This window comes from Cherax quadricarinatus, chromosome 64 (assembly GCF_038502225.1).
Source record: "Cherax quadricarinatus isolate ZL_2023a chromosome 64, ASM3850222v1, whole genome shotgun sequence".
NCBI lineage: Eukaryota > Metazoa > Arthropoda > Malacostraca > Decapoda > Parastacidae > Cherax > Cherax quadricarinatus.
Window position 1 is genome coordinate 11,395,593 of NC_091355.1, and position 18,431 is coordinate 11,414,023.

At 37.9% G+C, this 18,431-nt stretch overlaps 1 protein-coding gene across 7 annotated transcripts in view; it reads right to left on the reverse strand.

Annotated features, from left to right (window-relative positions):
- LOC128700025 (nudC domain-containing protein 3) overlaps nucleotides 1-18,431 on the reverse strand; it is a 103,628-nt gene that overhangs the window by 7,199 nt on the left and 77,998 nt on the right. For 4 of the 7 annotated variants that reach the window (XM_070098765.1, XM_070098766.1, XM_070098767.1 and 1 more), the window contains exons 5-10: nucleotides 10,200-10,319; nucleotides 8,753-8,893; nucleotides 7,769-7,910; nucleotides 7,456-7,602; nucleotides 3,848-4,036; nucleotides 438-687 (exon numbers count right to left, since the gene is read on the reverse strand). In XM_070098765.1, the coding sequence (XP_069954866.1) occupies nucleotides 571-687; nucleotides 3,848-4,036; nucleotides 7,456-7,602; nucleotides 7,769-7,910; nucleotides 8,753-8,893; nucleotides 10,200-10,319 (856 nt within the window). In that variant the 3' untranslated portion in view covers nucleotides 438-570. Of the gene's footprint in view, nucleotides 1-437; nucleotides 688-3,847; nucleotides 4,037-7,455; nucleotides 7,603-7,768; nucleotides 7,911-8,752; nucleotides 8,894-10,199; nucleotides 10,335-12,826; nucleotides 13,045-18,431 lie in introns of those variants that run through there. The other 3 variants (XM_053792956.2, XM_053792957.2, XR_011393789.1) reach the window with 3 other exon arrangements.

Below are 18,431 nucleotides of genomic sequence, written 5' to 3' on the forward strand. Positions count from 1 at the left end.
ATTTATTTGCAGTATAGTTATGTGCTACTGTCCACAGGATGGATATGGGGTGCATAAACAAGATGGTCTGGCAATGAAATCTAATCTCGTACTAAATCACTTATTACTGTGTGCTTATGTACATCAGAGTATGTATAATTATACAAGGACCCCCCAATGAAAGTAAGTTACACTGACTTTATTGGGTCATTCTTCATTAAATATACATAATGTACCATTTATATATGCCTATATATAATATCTATATATCCTCAGAACCATCATACAAATTTATACTACTTTTATACTTTCTGTAATATTTACAGCTTTTCCTACTAAAGCTTATCTTATAAATATGTCATACGAGATACCTCCTGTAGAAGGAAAACTGTCAGTTTTATGAACATAAATATGCAATACTGTACTTAATAACCAAGATGATTAAATTATAAGCATAATATGATTAAAATTTTATTTGGAATCAGTGTTAATTATGTACGTACTTTAAAACAGCTATAAGGTAAGTCCTCAGATACTTTACAGGCAGATATAGAGAGAAAATTTTCTAAGCATACTATTTTCTGAGTCCAGCTATCCTTTTCCAAAACTTCCTCCAGCAGTAAAGTTGATTAATGAAGGATCATAAGGTTTACCCTGGAATGGAGAGCCCTCTATGTTCCATGCCTTACGGAGCACTGATTCCATTTTCTGCCAATAAAGAATTGAAGATTAATGTATAAAATTAATTCCATACAGATGTACAGTCAGACCTCATTAATCTGAACTAGTTTATTTCATACACTCATGCTATATTAAATTCCCTAATTTTGCCTTTAATTCAAACGTGTGGTCTATAGGGAGGTGAGGTGATAATAATAGTATAGGTCGACTATCACTTATCTGATAATCAGTAATCTGGTTCCATCACCAATCTGGCACTAATTTCAAATTTCCCAGGTCACTGCAACAACCTGCCACTACTGTTTTGGTGATCGGACTAATCCTGCTGTGATTTTGCATTGAGGATGGATGAAGATAATGTTGGAAAATGGATGAATGTAGATGAAGATGCAGCTAAAAGCCAGTTGAGGAGAAAGCAGTGATGAAAATGAGGAAGATGTAGTAGGAAGTCTCTCTACTGAACAAGAAATAATGAACGTTTATGTATATGCTGCAAGATAAACTAATTAAAGAAAGGCCAAAATATATGCAACAGCTTGCAAAATATGTTAAAAAAAATAGCTAAAAAAGCATTTAACAGAGTCACCATTTGAAAATCTAGTACCTTCAACATCTGCTCACCCAAATGTGATGCCACCGTTATCATCAGTTCCTGATATTTCAGTCACCATCCAAGATGAAGAAGATGGGAATCTTGACAGCCCTTCACCTTAAGAAGATGGCAATCCTGACAGTCCTTCACCTCAAGAAGGTGGCAATTCTGACAGTCCTTCACCTCAAGAAGATGGCAATTCTGACAGTCCTTCACCTCAAGAAGATGGCAATCCTGACAGCTCTTCACTTCAAGACATGTGAATACGTTTAGTTGTAAATTTCAGCTCTTCACTTTGGAAGCAGCAGTGATGAACTTTCTTGTGTAAGTCAAGTTGGTTAACTTTATTAACCAACTTGTACTAATTTATGGAGGATTTTAAAGGTAGAATGAGGTGTTTAACTGTTGGGTTAAGTGTATTCTAACCTAACCACTTTGTGATCTAGCAAAATCATTAATCTGGCACCCTACAGGTCCCAATGATGCCAGATTAGTGATGGATGACCTGTACTAATTTTTGCTTTTGCTTTCATGCCCAGTGAGGTTCCCATTGTGGCAGTTCATCATTCTGACTTAGTTCTAGTTATACAAGTGCTGGAAGTGTTAACTTTCAGATTTTTACCCATTTTTACACAGAATACAACATGCCACTGCCAACTGCTCAAAGCATGGGTATTCACAGATGGCACAGGGAAGCAACAAATAATGTTGCAAAATCCGAATTTTTCTTCAAAATAAAAATATACCTTGGTTTAAAGTGCAGATTTACAATAAATACATTAGCTTTAACAGGTTTGGCTTAATATAAAAAAGGTATAAAAAAAATCCCATTGTAAGAAATGATTATCTGAGAGTAAAAGAGGCAACATTTGCTTGTGTTGCTTGCAAGTAGCTTTGAGTGGCAGCCTTATATACATTCATTGACGGATTAACATAGGAAAAAATGAGGCAGATGCCCCAGGGCTTTAATTAAATGTGAGAAGGCCCCCCCCCCCCAAGGCTCCATTTTGTGTACATAAAATTTCATTAATGGAACAAAAGAAATATCATTCATATTTTTAAATGAATTAAAGTGTAATTTTATTATGATTATTTTGAGCAGTAATAAGCATGAATAGATTTTCAAGTCTAAAATATAAATATATTGAAAAATGTGTGTGTTGTCCCAGGGCTTCACCTGCTCTGAATTTGTACTATTTATGTAGCTTTCATAATTACTTCTACACTTAGATGATGCTTAAATCATCTTTGATATTTTCCTGCACTGCTCATGAACTGCCTAAAAATGCTGCATGTAACTATGGGCTTTTTTAATCTGTGCACTAACTATAAACTCACTCATTGTAATACCTATGTACATTTGAAAAAAAATTAATGCTATATAGAATTATCATTATTGTAAAAAGCTCTGAAAGATATCCTTGCACAAAATACACTAATTTTGCAGCTCCCATGACTACCTCTGGCCTAGAGGCCAGAAGTATATACAACGATGTACTCGTTTACTGATGCCTCAGACTTACGACGGGCTCTCTGACCAGTATTTATACCTAAATAATGTATATTAGAGCTGATTTCCTCTATTCTGTTTATTTCAATATACAGTACATTTCTGTACAAACATTTAAAAATATACCAGAAATATTATAAATATTATAAGATGGTTGACACAAAACCACTACCATTATAGTATGCTCCTCACTTAGCAAAGAATTCGTTTAATGATGTGGTCTTACGAACAGAACCCCGTCGTTAAGTGAGGAGAGGCTGTGTGTTATAGCATAGCATATAAAATGATATACAAGTATTTATCATTTTTAAATGCTCTAGATGGTTATTATAAATAGAATTTGGGTAGTGTGTCTGAGAGAAACTGAGTCCCTACAAATACAGATTAATGAGGTTTAACTATAGCCATACAGTACAATGTTGTAATTTTGAACAGTAAAATAAAAAGCAATCATATAACAAAGATAGCTTGTGATTATGTGTGGCATAAATATAATGTAGAGGTGTGTGGATTACCAAAACTATTATCCAGAGGGCTGAGGAGGGGTTAATGAGATGGTTTAGACATGTAGAGAGGCTGGAATGACACAGAATGACTTCGAGAGTATATAAATCTGTAGTGGAGAGAAGGCGGGGTAGGGGTCAGCCTAGGAAAGGTTGGAGGGAGGGGGTAAAGGAGGTTTTGTGTGCGAGGGGCTTGAACTTTCATCAAGCGTGCGTGGGCATGTTAGATAGGAGTGAATGAAGACAAATGGGTTTTAGGACTTGACATGCTGTTTGAGTGTGAGCAAGGTAACACTCATGAAGGGATTCAGGGAAATCGGCAGGCCGGACTTGATTCCTGGAGATGTGAAGAGCAGTGCCGGCACTCTGAAGGAGGGGTGTTAATATTGCAGTTTTATAACTGTAGTGTAAGCATACCTCTGGCAAGACAGTGATGGAGTGAGTGATGATGAAAGTTTTTCTTTTTCAGGCCACCCTGCCTTGGTGAGAAATGGCCGATGTGTTAATAAAAAAAAATGTGTTACTATGAATATTATGTTGCATGTAAGCAAAGCTAACAATACCAAGTACAAAATATCTTACGAGTTGATCAGTAGTTGGTTTTCCTTGGTCTTGCTGTTGTTTATTCCATACAAGTTGCTGAATTTTCTGCCTCTCTTCTTGAGGAAGTGTAGCGTAGTCACGTTCTGCACTGATCTTCTTTAGGTCTATTGGGTCTTCAGATGACATGAGCCTATCCCACCAGCATTCTTCGCTCTTCTCTAAGTGAATCTAGAATTTAATAACAATGGACGGCTAATTTTTAATAAAAAAATCATAATTTTAATAATATCTCAAAGGCTTTCTCGCACCAATTCAGGGAGACCTAGAAAAGAAAACACATTCACCATTATTCATTCAATCGCTGTCTTACCAAAAGTGTGCTGATATCACATTTCCTTAACTACACTCACTCGTAAGATGAAGAATGAGGGGAGACATGGTCGAAGTGTACAAGTGAAACATGGGTATTAACAAAGGGGATATAAATAAGGTTTTGAGGATATCCCCCAAATAGAGAACCCGCAAAAATTGATTCAAATTAGATAAGTTTAGATTTGGAAAGGATATAGGAAAGTACTGGCTTGGTAATAGGGTAGTTGAGGAGTGGAATGGTCTGCCTAGTAGGGTTATCGAAGCTAAAACCTTGGGCAGTTTCAAATTTAGGTTGGGAAAGTACATGGGGGAGAGGGGTTAGATTTGAGTGGGACTTGCATGTGAGTAAATAGTAAACTACCAGCTGCATCAAATACCTATAACACAGACTCTGATAAGTTTCAAACATACTATACCAATAAAGGGGTAACCCCAAACAGTTGTCAACTAGTAAGTGTATCTCATGACTTTATTCAAAAAGAACTAAGCAGGTTAAACCCAACTAAGAGCACAGGCCCTGATAACATCCCATCTAAGTTCCTAAAAGATGGTGCTTCTGAACTGTCAATCCCTATTGCTCACATAATAAATCTATCAATCACCACTAATACCGTACCAGAGGGGTTCAAGGAGGCCAGAGTTACTCCTATCTTCAAGAAAAATAGTAGGTCTGATGTAAGCAACTATAGGCCTGTTAGTATACTCAGTATAATATCTAAAATTCTAGAGAGGGCGGTGTATTCTCAAGTAGTTAAGTACCTTAATGACAACAACATTCTCCATAGCTATCAATCGGGCTTTAGAAGATCCTACTCAACCGACACCTCCCTTATTAATCTGATGGATTACCTGAGAACTGAAATGTCAAAGGGGAACCTCATAGGTATGGTAACCTTAGACTTGCAAAAGGCCTTCGATACTGTCAACCACAATATATTATGTAATAAACTTCAAGCTATCAACAAAACAGAATCAGAACCCCTGCCGATAACATGTGGAGTTCCCCAAGATAGTATTCTGGGTCCCTTATTATTCTTATGTTATGTCAATGATATGCCTATCAGTGTCAAGTGCAAACTCCTACTGTATGCAGATGACAGTGCTCTGTTAGTGTCAGGTAAAGACCCACAAGGTATTGCTAATGTTTTAACACTGGAACTGGAGTCCTGCAGCAAATGGTTAGTAGACAACAAACTATCATTACACCTAGGGAAAACTGAAGCCATTCTCTTTGGCACGAAACATAAACTGAGAAGGGTAAATAATTTTCATGTTCAGTGTAATGGGGAGCCCATCACTTTGGTTTCATCAGTAAAATATTTGGGAATCCCCTTTGACCCATGCATGTCAGGAGAATTGATAGGGAACAGTGTAGTAAAGAAAGCGAATGCCAGACTGAAGTTCCTGTATAGACAAGCACAGTGTCTACCTACTGAGGCTCGCAGGACCCTATGTCTAGCCCTTATACAATGCCATATGGATTACGCATGCTCTTCTTGGTACTCTGCCTTGACAAAAAAACTGAAAGATAGACTGCAAATCACCCAGAACAAAATCGTAAGATTCATCCTGGGGCTGGGACAAAGAGAACATGTAGGCCAGGATGAATTACAGCAGTTGGATATGCTGAATGTTGAAGACAGAGTAAAACAACTGAAGCTAAATCATGTTTATAAAATTGCTCACAAACAGTGTCCAGAATATCTTGCTGTCAATTTTGTCAAGGTTGGGAACCAAAGTAATCATAGTACTAGGGGAAGAGAGCACAACCCACAGTCAGTGGCCAGGCTTCAAACACCTTTTATTGTACAGCAATAAAGGAATGGAACAGACTGCCCGCACATGTCAAAGCCAGTCATAGCATGAACCAGTTCAAGAAGAGTGCCAAAAGGTGTCTGATGAATGTAGCTACAGAAAGGGAGGGGAATGATTTTCTATTTTTTAGCTAACATACGTGTAAATTTTACCATATTCCTAGTAATGACCCTCGTATTGTAGATAGTCTTAATGACCTTGGTGTAGTAGATAGTCTTTTTAGTATGATAATAAGATATTATCTCCATTGTAGAATAATAAGAAAATATTATAACCTTCATATTATAATAATAAGGTAAAAGGACCCCAATGGAAATAAGTCACTCTGTCTGACTTTTTTGGGTTATCCTAGGTTCTCTACACATATGCTGCTATGTATGATAATTCTATGTAACTGTATTTGTGTATACCTGAATAAACTTACTTACTTACCTACCCATAAATGCTTGGGCAGTGTTTATTCTGTTAGTGGGTTGGATTTGTGAAGGACCTGCCTAGTATGGGCCAACAGGCCTACTGCAGTGTTCCTCCCTTCTTATTGCCCTTAGACAGGACATCTTCACTGCCTCCAGCTGCCTCCTTGCTGCAGCATATGCAACCTAAGCTTCACCCCCAAATAAGTGTTGGTACCACTATACTTTCATACATTCCCTTCTTTGCCTCCATGGATAACTTTTTTTTTTGTTTGTACAAGCATATATATATACACACACACCCCTCTGAGTTTTCTATTTTCTTACTAGTTCTTATTCTTGTTTAATTCCTCTTATCTCCATGGGGAAATGGAACAGAATTCTTGACTCAAGAAATCGTAATGACACGATTGCAAACAAACCATATCCTCCGTAAGCCATGCATGTCGTAAGAGGCAACTAACATGCCGGGAGCAAGGGGCTAGTAACTCTCTATTCCTGTATATATTACTAAAGTTAAAGAGAAAAACTTTCATTTTTCTTTTTGGGCCACCCTGCTTCAGTGGGATACAGGCAGTGTGTTGAAAGAACATGTATTATTATTAATTTTTAAAACACCAGCTGTCTTCCCCAACCCAAAAGAAAAAATATTTATCATTCATTCAAACCCTATCTTGCCACAAGTGACCAGAAATCACAGTTCAAGCAAAACTCTGAACTATGGAATCCCCACCCCTCCTTCAGAGTACAGGAATTTTGTTTACCACTTCCAAGATTCAAGTATGCCTAACCAGTTTCCCCGAATCCCTTCACAAATGCTGCTCAAATGCGAACAGCAAGTCAAAAAATAAAAACCACTTGTCTCTGCTCAAAGCCTGCTGGATGTAAAGCTGCTAGAACTGTGTTATTACATTTACCAAACTGTGTTAAGTGACTAAATTATTAAAATTTTTGATAGGGAACCAAGATTACTGTATAGAGAGGAAATATAGAATAATCAACAACAATTTATTATTCTAAGGCTCAAAACAATTATGACTCTCTTACTGATATATGTTCACCAGGAAGCAGAGACCACAAAGACTCCTCAGCTTTGATATTGTGGATTAATTTGCCTTTAAGAAGGGTGTGCCACACCAGACCTGGTTCCTGCACCCCCACTTCAATAAACGACGCTTGTAAGATCACTCTAACCTGTGAAGACAGTCTAAATTAGCACATTAAAATGTAGTATTATCTTAAAACTTTTTTTCATGTACAGCAATGCAGTCTTATCATCTTGTACAATGATACATTAAATTGGTTTCATCATGAAGCAACAGATGAAAGTGATAGTAATGTACAATATTGTGTGCATTACCTGCTTTCCTCTTAAAACATTATCTGGTACAGTAACTCTCACTTCCATATCTTCTATAGTCTGTGTCCAGGCATAAGAGTCCCTCACAGCACCATTTGTTGTATCAAAGTTGCTATCATGTTTTCTGGATTTACTGTATGGCCTGTGAAATAACTAGACATTATGCAGAGAGATGAAAGGACTAAAAGATAAATCTAGATACAGATAAGTGTTAACCTAATTTAGATGACTTTAAAAAATGATCTTAACAGTAATGGACAATTCTGTAACCAAGAAACTCTGTCCATTATTTTGTCCTTTATTTTTGAAGTCTAATATATTAAGGTTCATTAAATCGAGGGTTTACTGCTATATACATTTTTTAACAATGGCAGTTTCCACCAACAATGACCCAAAGAAGAAAACACATCACAACTAAAATGTCCCACTGAACTGCAGCATTCCCACCCATTCTTCAGAGTTGGCACTGTACCTTCCATCTCAAGTTCAGCTAACCGGTTTCAGTGAATCTCTTGGGTGTGAACTTCATCACACTCCAAGAGCACATCAAATTCTAAAAATCATTTGTCTCCACCCATAACATGATCTCACATGCCTCCTGGATGCACAAATGACAATCCTTGCCACTAGCCTTTCATATTTACATTGTTAATACAGTATTCAATCTTTCGGCACGTTTTATACTGGTAAATGTAACCATTTAATTTTTATTATCACCTTTGCTAGCATATTCCCTTATTGTCATCTTATTTTCTTTCTTATTTAAATTTCTTTTAAGATTATCATAATCTTTTATGATTTTATTATTAAGTATTTGAGACATTCTTTAAATTATCATATTTATAGATATATTGATTAACAACATTAATTTACAATTTTTAGAATAATTTTTAAGCTATTTCAAATTGCAGGTGTAAAATTTTTGTATCTTTTTGTCACCTAGATATGGTCCTGCTTAAAAACAAATCATTTAATGCAACATACCCAGAAGAATTTGGATATGATGCTGTAGAACCACCAGAAGCAGTGTCTGCTGTGCCCGTACTTACTGCATGACTGCCATTCAATCTATTATGGGATATAACAACTTCCTCGGAAAGTGCTACTGGCACATCCTCCTCCTTGCTAAGGAAATACACAATATGTATGTGGATCATGAAATGGTTACACTACAAAATACAATTTGCAGGAAATACTATTACATATGTATTTCGAAAATAAAATATAAAAACCTAGTTATATCATGAATAGTATATAAAAGAACTGGTAAAGAAGACACTTGCAGAAAGGAACTTGTGCATCCCTGTGTATTGACTGAGGAAGCCTGTTCCACAGGAGAAATATCTCAGTAACATTCCTCTCTGCAACTGTGTCTTTTTTTATCACTTGTTGGCATTTTGCTATTTGTCTCCATACTGCAGAGCTGTTTAGAGGATTTGGAAATGGGCAGAGTTAGAGGTATGTTAAGCACAAAGAAATAATTGACAATGCAGTACTGTACCCTCGCTTGGACAAATCATAAGTCCACAAATTGGACATGAGAACTGTACATTTCAATGTCTTCCGATATTATCTAATCATAAATGTGGGGGAATACATTAAAGCAAGTAGAAATGTCAAAGTGGTGGCAGAATAGCAAGGATCAGGTCAAGTTACTTACACTCTTAAAGTTAAACCATTTAACAGTGTATTGGGAGAGGCAAACATCAACTGGAACTAAGCCAGGAATAAGATTCAAGAGTGATGTGTAGTAGAATCTACATAATAAGACAGTTTCAAAGGAAAGAAATTTTAAATGATGATCAGCTTGTGGAAGGGTTTAAGTAACTAAAATTACCCTTGTGGGTTTAGCACTTAGTTATGATTATAATAATACGTAATAATAGTCACTAAAATGATGGAAAAAAGCTGCTGTTTGTACAATATCAGCAAGGAAGCAGAACAAGATTAGTGTTAGTCATAATTTCCCCTCCCCCCTAGATTTTAGCTACTCCCAATAGTGGTAGATGCTCTTAATATTCATAACACACAACTTAACCTGATCGTTTACCATCTCACATTGCACTTATCTTTTTACCAGTGTTCCCCTCACTCCTGACCTGATGATGGCCCATGATGGATGAAATAATGTTCAGTCTTAGATTTAACTTTGTGGGGTTGTAATTTGTTAAGACATAAGCTTACCAAACATACACTGACAGAAATTTTGCAAGAAATATTTTACTCAAGATATTTAAGGCAACGACATTCAGTCAATATCTACATTGTATTCAATAAGCTTTGCAGATTAGTTTATCCAAGTTTGTTTAAAAGTACTGCCAATAGCCATTTGCAAAGACACTGCAAGGGTAACATTAAACTATATACGTATGTATTTCCTTAATCTATCCTTTTACTTTGCACTCTATGTGTTTTTCTCTTGAAAGCTTACCATCGCTCAGGCAACAGAGACTGTGAGGCTTTATCATCCAAGTATTTCTGCCGCCACTTACAATATGACTGACTGATGAGGTGTTCTCCAGAGATGTGAGCACTGCCATACATTTCTTCTCTGAAAGGTATTAAACTGCAAAAATTATGTATATAGTATAAATAGTATTCAAAGAATAAAAAATGTAAAGATTTGTTATTGTCTTCACAATTTGGTTTTACTATTAAAAAGCTATTTTCATTAAATTATTTAAAAATCAAATATGAATATGATTATGCCACTATACCTGGAGTTTACCTGGAGAGAGTTTCGGGGGTCAACGCCCCCGCGGCCCGGTCTGTGACCAGGCCTCCTGGTGGATCAGCGCCTGATCAACCAGGCTGTTGCTGCTGGCTGCACGCAAACCAACGTACGAGCCACAGCCCGGCTGATCAGGAACTGACTTTAGGTGCTTGTCCAGTGCCAGCTTGAAGACTGCCAGGGGTCTGTTGGTAATCCCCCTTATGTGTGCTGGGAGGCAGTTGAACAGTCTCGGGCCCCTGACACTTATTGTATGGTCTCTTAACGTGCTAGTGACACCCCTGCTTTTCCTTGGGGGGATGGTGCATCGTCTGCCAAGTCTTTTGCTTTCGTAGTGAGTGATTTTCGTGTGCAAGTTCGGTACTAGTCCCTCTAGGATTTTCCAGGTGTATATAATCATGTATCTCTCCCTCCTGCGTTCCAGGGAATACAGGTTTAGAAACCTCAAGCGCTCCCAGTAATTGAGGTGTTTTATCTCCGTTATGCGTGCCGTGAAAGTTCTCTGTACATTTTCTAGGTCGGCAATTTCACCTGCAGATGGAGTATACACAGACTTTGCAAAATCCTTTGACAAGTGTGACCATGGTGTAATAGTGCACAAAATGCATGATAAAGGAACACCAGGAAAAGTTGGTAGATGGATCTATAACTTCCAGACAAATAGAACACAAAGAGTAATAGTAAACAGAGTAAAGTCTGAGGCAGCTACGATGAAAAGCTCTGTTCCATAAGACACAGTACTCGCTCCCATTCTATTCCTCATCCTCATATCTGACAGACAGAGATGTAAGCCATGGCTCCGTGTCTTCCTTTGTGGATGACACCTGAATTGCCATGACAATGATCTCCATCGAAGACACCGCAAGACTCCAGGCAGACATCAACCAAACCTTCAAATGGGCCCCTCAAAACAATATAAAGTTCAATGAAGAGAAATTTCAACTACAGTGGACCCCCGGTTAACGATATTTTTTCACTCCAGAAGTATGTTCAGGTGCCAGTACTGACCGAATTTGTTCCCATAAGAAATATTGTGAAGTAGATTAGTCCATTTCAGACCCCCAAACATACACGTACAAACGCACTTACATAAATACACTTACATAATTGGTCGCATTCGGAGGTAATCGTTATGCGGGAGTCCACTGTACTCAGATATGGAAAACGTGAGGAAATTAAAACTTTATCAAGGTATACAAGGGGCTTTCTAACCATATAATAGAGCAAAAAAGTAATGTGAAAGACCTGAGAGTAATAATGTCAGAGGATCTCGTCTTCAAAGACCACAACAGTGTATCTACCGCATCTGCTAGGAAAATGATAGGATGGATAATGAGAACCTTCAAAACTAGGGATGCCAAGCCCATGATGATTCTCTTCAAATCACTTGATTTCTCTAGGCTGGAATATTGGTGTACACTAACTGCCCCCTTCAAGGCAGGCGAAACTGCTGACCTTGAGAGTGTACAAAGAACTTTCACGGTACACGTAAGTACGATAAGGCACCTAATTTACAGGGAACAGTTGAAGTCCCTTGATCTGTATTCCCTGGAATACAGAAGAGAGAGATACATGATAATATACACTTGGAAAATCCTAGAGGGATTAGTACCAAACTTGCACACGAAAATCACTCCCCATGAAAGCAAAAGACTTGGCAGGAGATACAACATTTCCCCAATGAAAAGTAGGGGCGCCAGGAGTACACAGAGACAGAACAATAAGTATCAGGAGCCCAAGACTGTTCAACTGCCTCCCAGCATACATAAAAAGGATTTCCAATAGACCCCTGGCTGTCTTAAGAAGACACTGGACAGGCACCTAAAGCCAGTACCTGACCAACCGGGCTGTGGTTCGTACGTCAGTTTGCGTGTGGCCAGCAGTAACAACCTGGTTGATCAGATCCCGATCCACCACGAGGCCTGGTCTCAGACCGGGCTGCGGGGGCGTTGACCCCCGAAACCCTCTCCAGGTATACTCCAGGTATGCTTAATCTGATATAAAATTCCAAAACGCAATGTTTTACTATCTGTTAGAGACCAATGATAATAAGTCACTTTGTCTGACATTTCTGGATTATTCTTGGTAATTACACTGTGTATGATAATTGTACTTACGTGTATCTGTGCCTAAATAAACTTATTTATTTAATAATAATTTTATTTCCGATTCAAACTGGTAAAAGACCGAGTTCAGACCTGGACCTAAACTCAAATAGTGACAATATAATGTTTAAACTATAATTACTATATTTTACACTGGGTAAAATCATACTGTAATATATGAAAAAGCAAAATCTTAGTCAATGAACCTTTACTTTAACTTACGGGCAATGTCGCGACAAAAATCCAAACACAGCATTTAAAAAAGATGGAAGAGAATTGTGTTCCTGGGTGAGGATGTGAGCCAAGACAGTGTCATGGTGACCAGCACTACTCATAGTGGACATTGATTTTTGAGAGTAATCGTTGGGGCCAGGAGCTGAGTCTCGACCCCACAAAACTCCAGGTGTTGTTGTTGTTGAGTTTTAAAGGCTACTGACGGCCTCCACCTTATCGAGAACCGTTTTCCTGTCTGGGAAAAGTATTGTCCTATGCTGCGGAATGAAAAGAAATAGAGCAAAAGTCCTCCTTGCAATTAGAAACAGGAGCAAAGTGTCCCCAGTTAGGTCAGATGGAACACCTGTTTTAGCGTAAATTTTAGCCCTGGTAGAGCGGGGCTTCAGTAACCGGCTTCCCACCAAAACCGTGAAGTATTATATGTGTAAAAATAAAGCTGATAAATGGTGCCCCAGCCATTAATGTGCCCAGTGGGTAGAATACGATGAGAAAAAAAAACTTCCCAGGGGAAATGGGGAAAATTTGCCAACTATGATGAGGTGACGGGGAGATATTCTCACACCAAGGCTGAAGCAGAAACTATTATTGTTGGTACCATCAAGGTTACGCCTTATTGAGTCCTGTCTCCCAAGTCTGGGGAAAAATACGTTACCCAGATCTGAACTGGAATTGAGGAGGAAATAAATTTTCCTCCAAAAACAGAAATGGGAACTATATTTCCAATTAGGTTAGGTAGATCCCATTACCTAAACCCTGGCAGAGCTAGACAATGAAGAAATAGTCAGAAGTGTCCCTGGTTGTGGATGACATAAGTAATGAGAATACAAACATGAGCAGACAAGGAAAGACTACAAATGGATCTGGACAAGCTGCAGGAGTGATCTGACAAAATGCTGTTAGAACTTAACTCCAGCAAATGCAAATTTATGTAAATCAGGGAAGGGCAAGGTAGACCCCAATGGAAATAAGTCACTGACTTTTTCGAGAGGGGGGTTATCCCAGGTAATTTACACTATAATAATTGTAGGTAGGTGATAAGATAAGATTTCGTTCGGATTTTTAACCCCGGAGGGTTAGCCACCCAGGATAACCCAAGAAAGTCAGTGCGTCATCGAGGACTGTCTAACTTATTTCCATTGGGGTCCTTAATCTTGTCCCCCAGGATGCGACCCACACCAGTCGACTAACACCCAGGTACCTATTTGCTGCTAGGTGAACAGGACAACAGGTGTAAGGAAACGTGTCAAATGTTTCCACCCGCCGGGAATCGAACCCGGGCCCTCCGTGTGTGAAGCGGGAGCTTTAGCCACCAGACCACCGGGCCTAAATGAACTGACTTACCGATAACAGTGAATACTCGCTTATATCCCAACAAGAGTCAACAACAACAGGCTTTCATGAGACCTAGGAAGGGCAGATGTCCCAACAAACCGCTTAGAAAGCATGATTAGCAACTTTATTTAGGTACAGTTTCACATAACTACAATTACTCAAATTTCTGGTGATTACAATGGTCTTAGAAAGCAACATGTATGCAAAATTACCACAGTGAAAAAAAATCCAAGCTTTCGTGATTTCTCGCATCATTACTTGCCTTGATCCCCTCAGGGAAGGTTCCTTGATGTTGGTGAGGGGCTCTTGATTTAGGGAATTGGATCTGTGCTCCAGTTCCCCGAATTAAGCCTGAATGCCTTCCACATCCCCCCCCAGGTGCTGTATAATCCTACGGGTTTAGCGCTTCCCCTTGATTACAATAATAACAATACTTGCCTTGATAATGTGAGAAATCACAAAAGCGTATGGAATTTAACTTATTTCTTCACTGTGGTAATTTTGCATAATGTGATATCACCTGTTTACTGTGATCTTATTGCTTAGTAATATGTGTAAATTATTTAGGATAACCTCATCCCCCCCCCCCCCCAAAAAAAAAGTGATTTATTGGAAATAAGTCTCTCTGACTTTTTGGGTTATCCTAGGTACTTTACACAAATACTGCTATGTATGATAATCTATGTAACTGTATTTGTGTATACCTGAATAAACTTACTTATTCCATTTGGGTCCTGGGGAAGAAAACAAAAATTAAAAATTTCTCACCGATGGTCAAGGCAGGGTTTGGTTGGTAGCGCACTCAGCTCACACAGTGAGGTCCTGGTTCAAACCCAGGTACGGGTGGAAACGTGTTTAAGACACCTACTGTCCCTGTTCACCTCAGTAAATCGGTACCTGGGTGTTAGTCGACTGGTGTGGATCGCATCCTGGGAACAAAATTAACCTAAGTTGCCCAAAATGCTCTGCATAACAAGATGCTTTCTATATAGTAGTATGTCACTGATATTAGCAAGGCCTATATACCTTCTATCATATACTTGTAGAAATAAATATTATTATTAGTCCTCAGTCCACAAAGGCCAGCATAGAGATCGCCAAGTCAGATAGATGTACCCCTGCCTAAGCACTGGCAAAGCCAGACACTAATTTTTTTGGGTTATCCTAGGTAGTTTACACGTTACTATATATGATAATTGTACTTGTATGTACCTGTATCTAAATAAACTTATTCCAAACTTCAGGCATTAAACTGAGGGTATAACTTCTGAGCAACTTCAAACTTAAGGTGGTTCCTTGATGCTGGTGAGGGGCTTTTGATCTGGGAAATTTGATCTGTGCTCTGGTTTTCTGAATTGAGTCTGAATACCTTCCATCTCCCCTCCCCCACATGTGCTGTATAATCCTACAGGTTTAGCGCTCCCCATGATTATAATAATAATAATAATGGTGCATTTTACTCAAAGGCTCCAATTGTTATTGGACTGCATAAACCTTAATTTTAGTTTTATTAAACCTCGGATATTGGTTTCTGTGCAATAATTAGATTGCCTACTTAGCCTGGCTTTAAACTTTCTAAACTAATGTATCTTACACAGTGGAAGGCTTAAATTAGTTTCAAGCTATGTAAGTGCCAATTGGGATATTAGTTTCTAGGTAATGCCTGTTTACAATTCAATACTGATATTTAACTACAGAAACTTTTGCTGCACTTTGGACTATTTTGTCTGCATGCATTAAGTTAAGGGGGCTAGGATTTGGAGCATACCTTGAAGAATAACAATAATTTCCATGGGCAAGTGGAACAGAATTCTTCCTCTGTAAGCCATGTGTGTCGTAAGAGGCAACTAAAATGCCAGGAGCAAAGGACTAGTAATCCCTTCTCCTGTACACATTACTAAATTTAAAGAGAAACTTTCGTTTTTCTTGTTAGGTCACCCTGTGTCGGTGGGATATGGCTGGTTTGTTAAAAATATAATAATAATCTTTATCTCAACAAGTACATGTACAAGATATCCAGGCCTAGCTGATATCAATGACATATTACTATATAAAAAGCCCTTTGTTATGCAGAGTATTTTGGGCAAATTAGGTCAGTTTTGTCCCAGGATGAGATCCACAACAGTTGACTAACACCCAGGTATCTATTTAACTGATAAGTGAACATGGACAGCAGGTGTCTTATGGAAACATGCCCAAATGTTTACACCCATACCGGGGATTGACCCACGGACCTCAGCGTGTGAGCTGAGTGTGCTAGCAACTGAACCACGTGCAGCAAACGAAACGCATCTGGTGTTAAATGCTTACCAGGTGGTTTATTTAGGTGAATAAATGAAGCTAAAACATAAATTTATTTATTAAAAAATGCACTAAAGCATGACATGACTTAAAAATACATAATGAATTGAAAAACTTAAAATGTAGAAATATTAATCTTATGATAAGGCTAAATTTTTGCCATATACTGTATATGGGGTTTATAAGCCATAGTCTTGCACTAGCCTTTTCTCATTTTGAAAATTAAATAAGTGTATTTTAAAACAGAACAATAAATGATGTTTATCACTGACTTAATAGCATTTTCTTACTTAACATTTCAATTTAAAGTGTTTATGAACTACAGACTTTTGAACAAAAAAAAAACATTAAACTGAAATAATGCTAACTCTAAATACACAGTACAGTAAGAGAACATGACTCAAGAAATCGTAATGACACGATTGCAAACAAACCATACCCCCGGCCGGGATTGAACCCGCGGTCATAGAGTCTCAAAACTCCAGCCCGTCGCGTTAGCCACTAGACCACTAGCTGGTCTAGTGGCTAACGTGACGGGCTGGAGTTTTGAGACTCTATGACCGCGGGTTCAATCCCGGCCGGGGGTATGGTTTACAGTAAGAGAAATTTTATTTTGTAATGATTGATAAAATAACATCCATAACTAAAATAAACCACAAAAAACTTTTGAGGTGTTAGCATGATACAAAATTTTTTTCCATAAACTAAGGTTAAAAGTGTGTAATTTTATTAAAAATTAAATTTTTTTTAATCCAATTAAATCACAATTTTTTCACTTGTGTCCACTGCAAATAAAATCCTTAATTCAAATGAATCCTTTTTCATGTAGAGACAAATGTGCCATGTTATCCATGGAAACTGGGCATATAGTGTCTACCTTGATTGAAGTTAACATGGATCTCAGGACTGGTAAGTATTCATAAATTCTAGGAACACTCATACTGAATTCCATTTGCCTGAAAAATATTTTATTAGGCAATATATATATATAGTACAGTTAAGTTCTATCAAGTACTCTACAGTGCACCTAATAATTTTCAGCATTTATTCCTACAAACTTGAATAGGATTTTCATAAGTGAAAATTTACTATACTCTCTCTTTCTCAAGCTTCATAAGGATGAGGACAACTATGCATTTGTCATTAATGATTAAGCCTTTATCAGCAAACTTCACATCCCCTCCTACCAGGCTCATGGCCTGGTAGGCAAAGCTCTCACTTCACATGCTGAGGGTCTGGGTTCAATTCCCAGCAAGGGTGGAAACATTGGGCATGTTTCCTTACACCTGCTATCCATGTTCACCAATCAGTAAAAATGGGTTCCTGGGTGTTAGTCAACTGGTGTGGGTTGCATCCTGGGACAAAACTAACCTAATTTGCCCAAAATGCTCTGCATAATAAGGGGTTTTCTATATAGTAGTATGTCACTAATGTCAGCTAGGACTGTATACCTTGGATATGTACTTACAGAAATAAAATTATTATTATTATTATTATTGTTAGTATGAGAGCATCAAACTACAAGAAACCCTTTCCGAATAGCACAATTGCAGGTATATATTATCATCATTGACAGCAAATACCTAGTGTTACCAAAACCTGTTGAGTGAATCGTGACTAATTCATGACTGTCTAAATTCATTACTTTTATTTTTAATTCAATAATTTGTATCAACATTGTAGTTCATTACCACTATAGTAACCTCTTTAGCAACATAAAAGATGAAGCCATCCCTAGACCCATTATGAACCTCTCTAATCCTTTGATTACCCTCCAATCAAATTCAAACATTTTATTTCTTTTATACAGTATACATAATATCTTTATTTTACTACAAGTACATGTACAGGGTATACAGTCCTAGCTGATTACAATGACATATTACTATATAGAAAGTCCCTTGTTATGCTCCGGAGGCATTTCGGGCAAATTAGGTCAGTGTCCCAGGATGCGACCCAC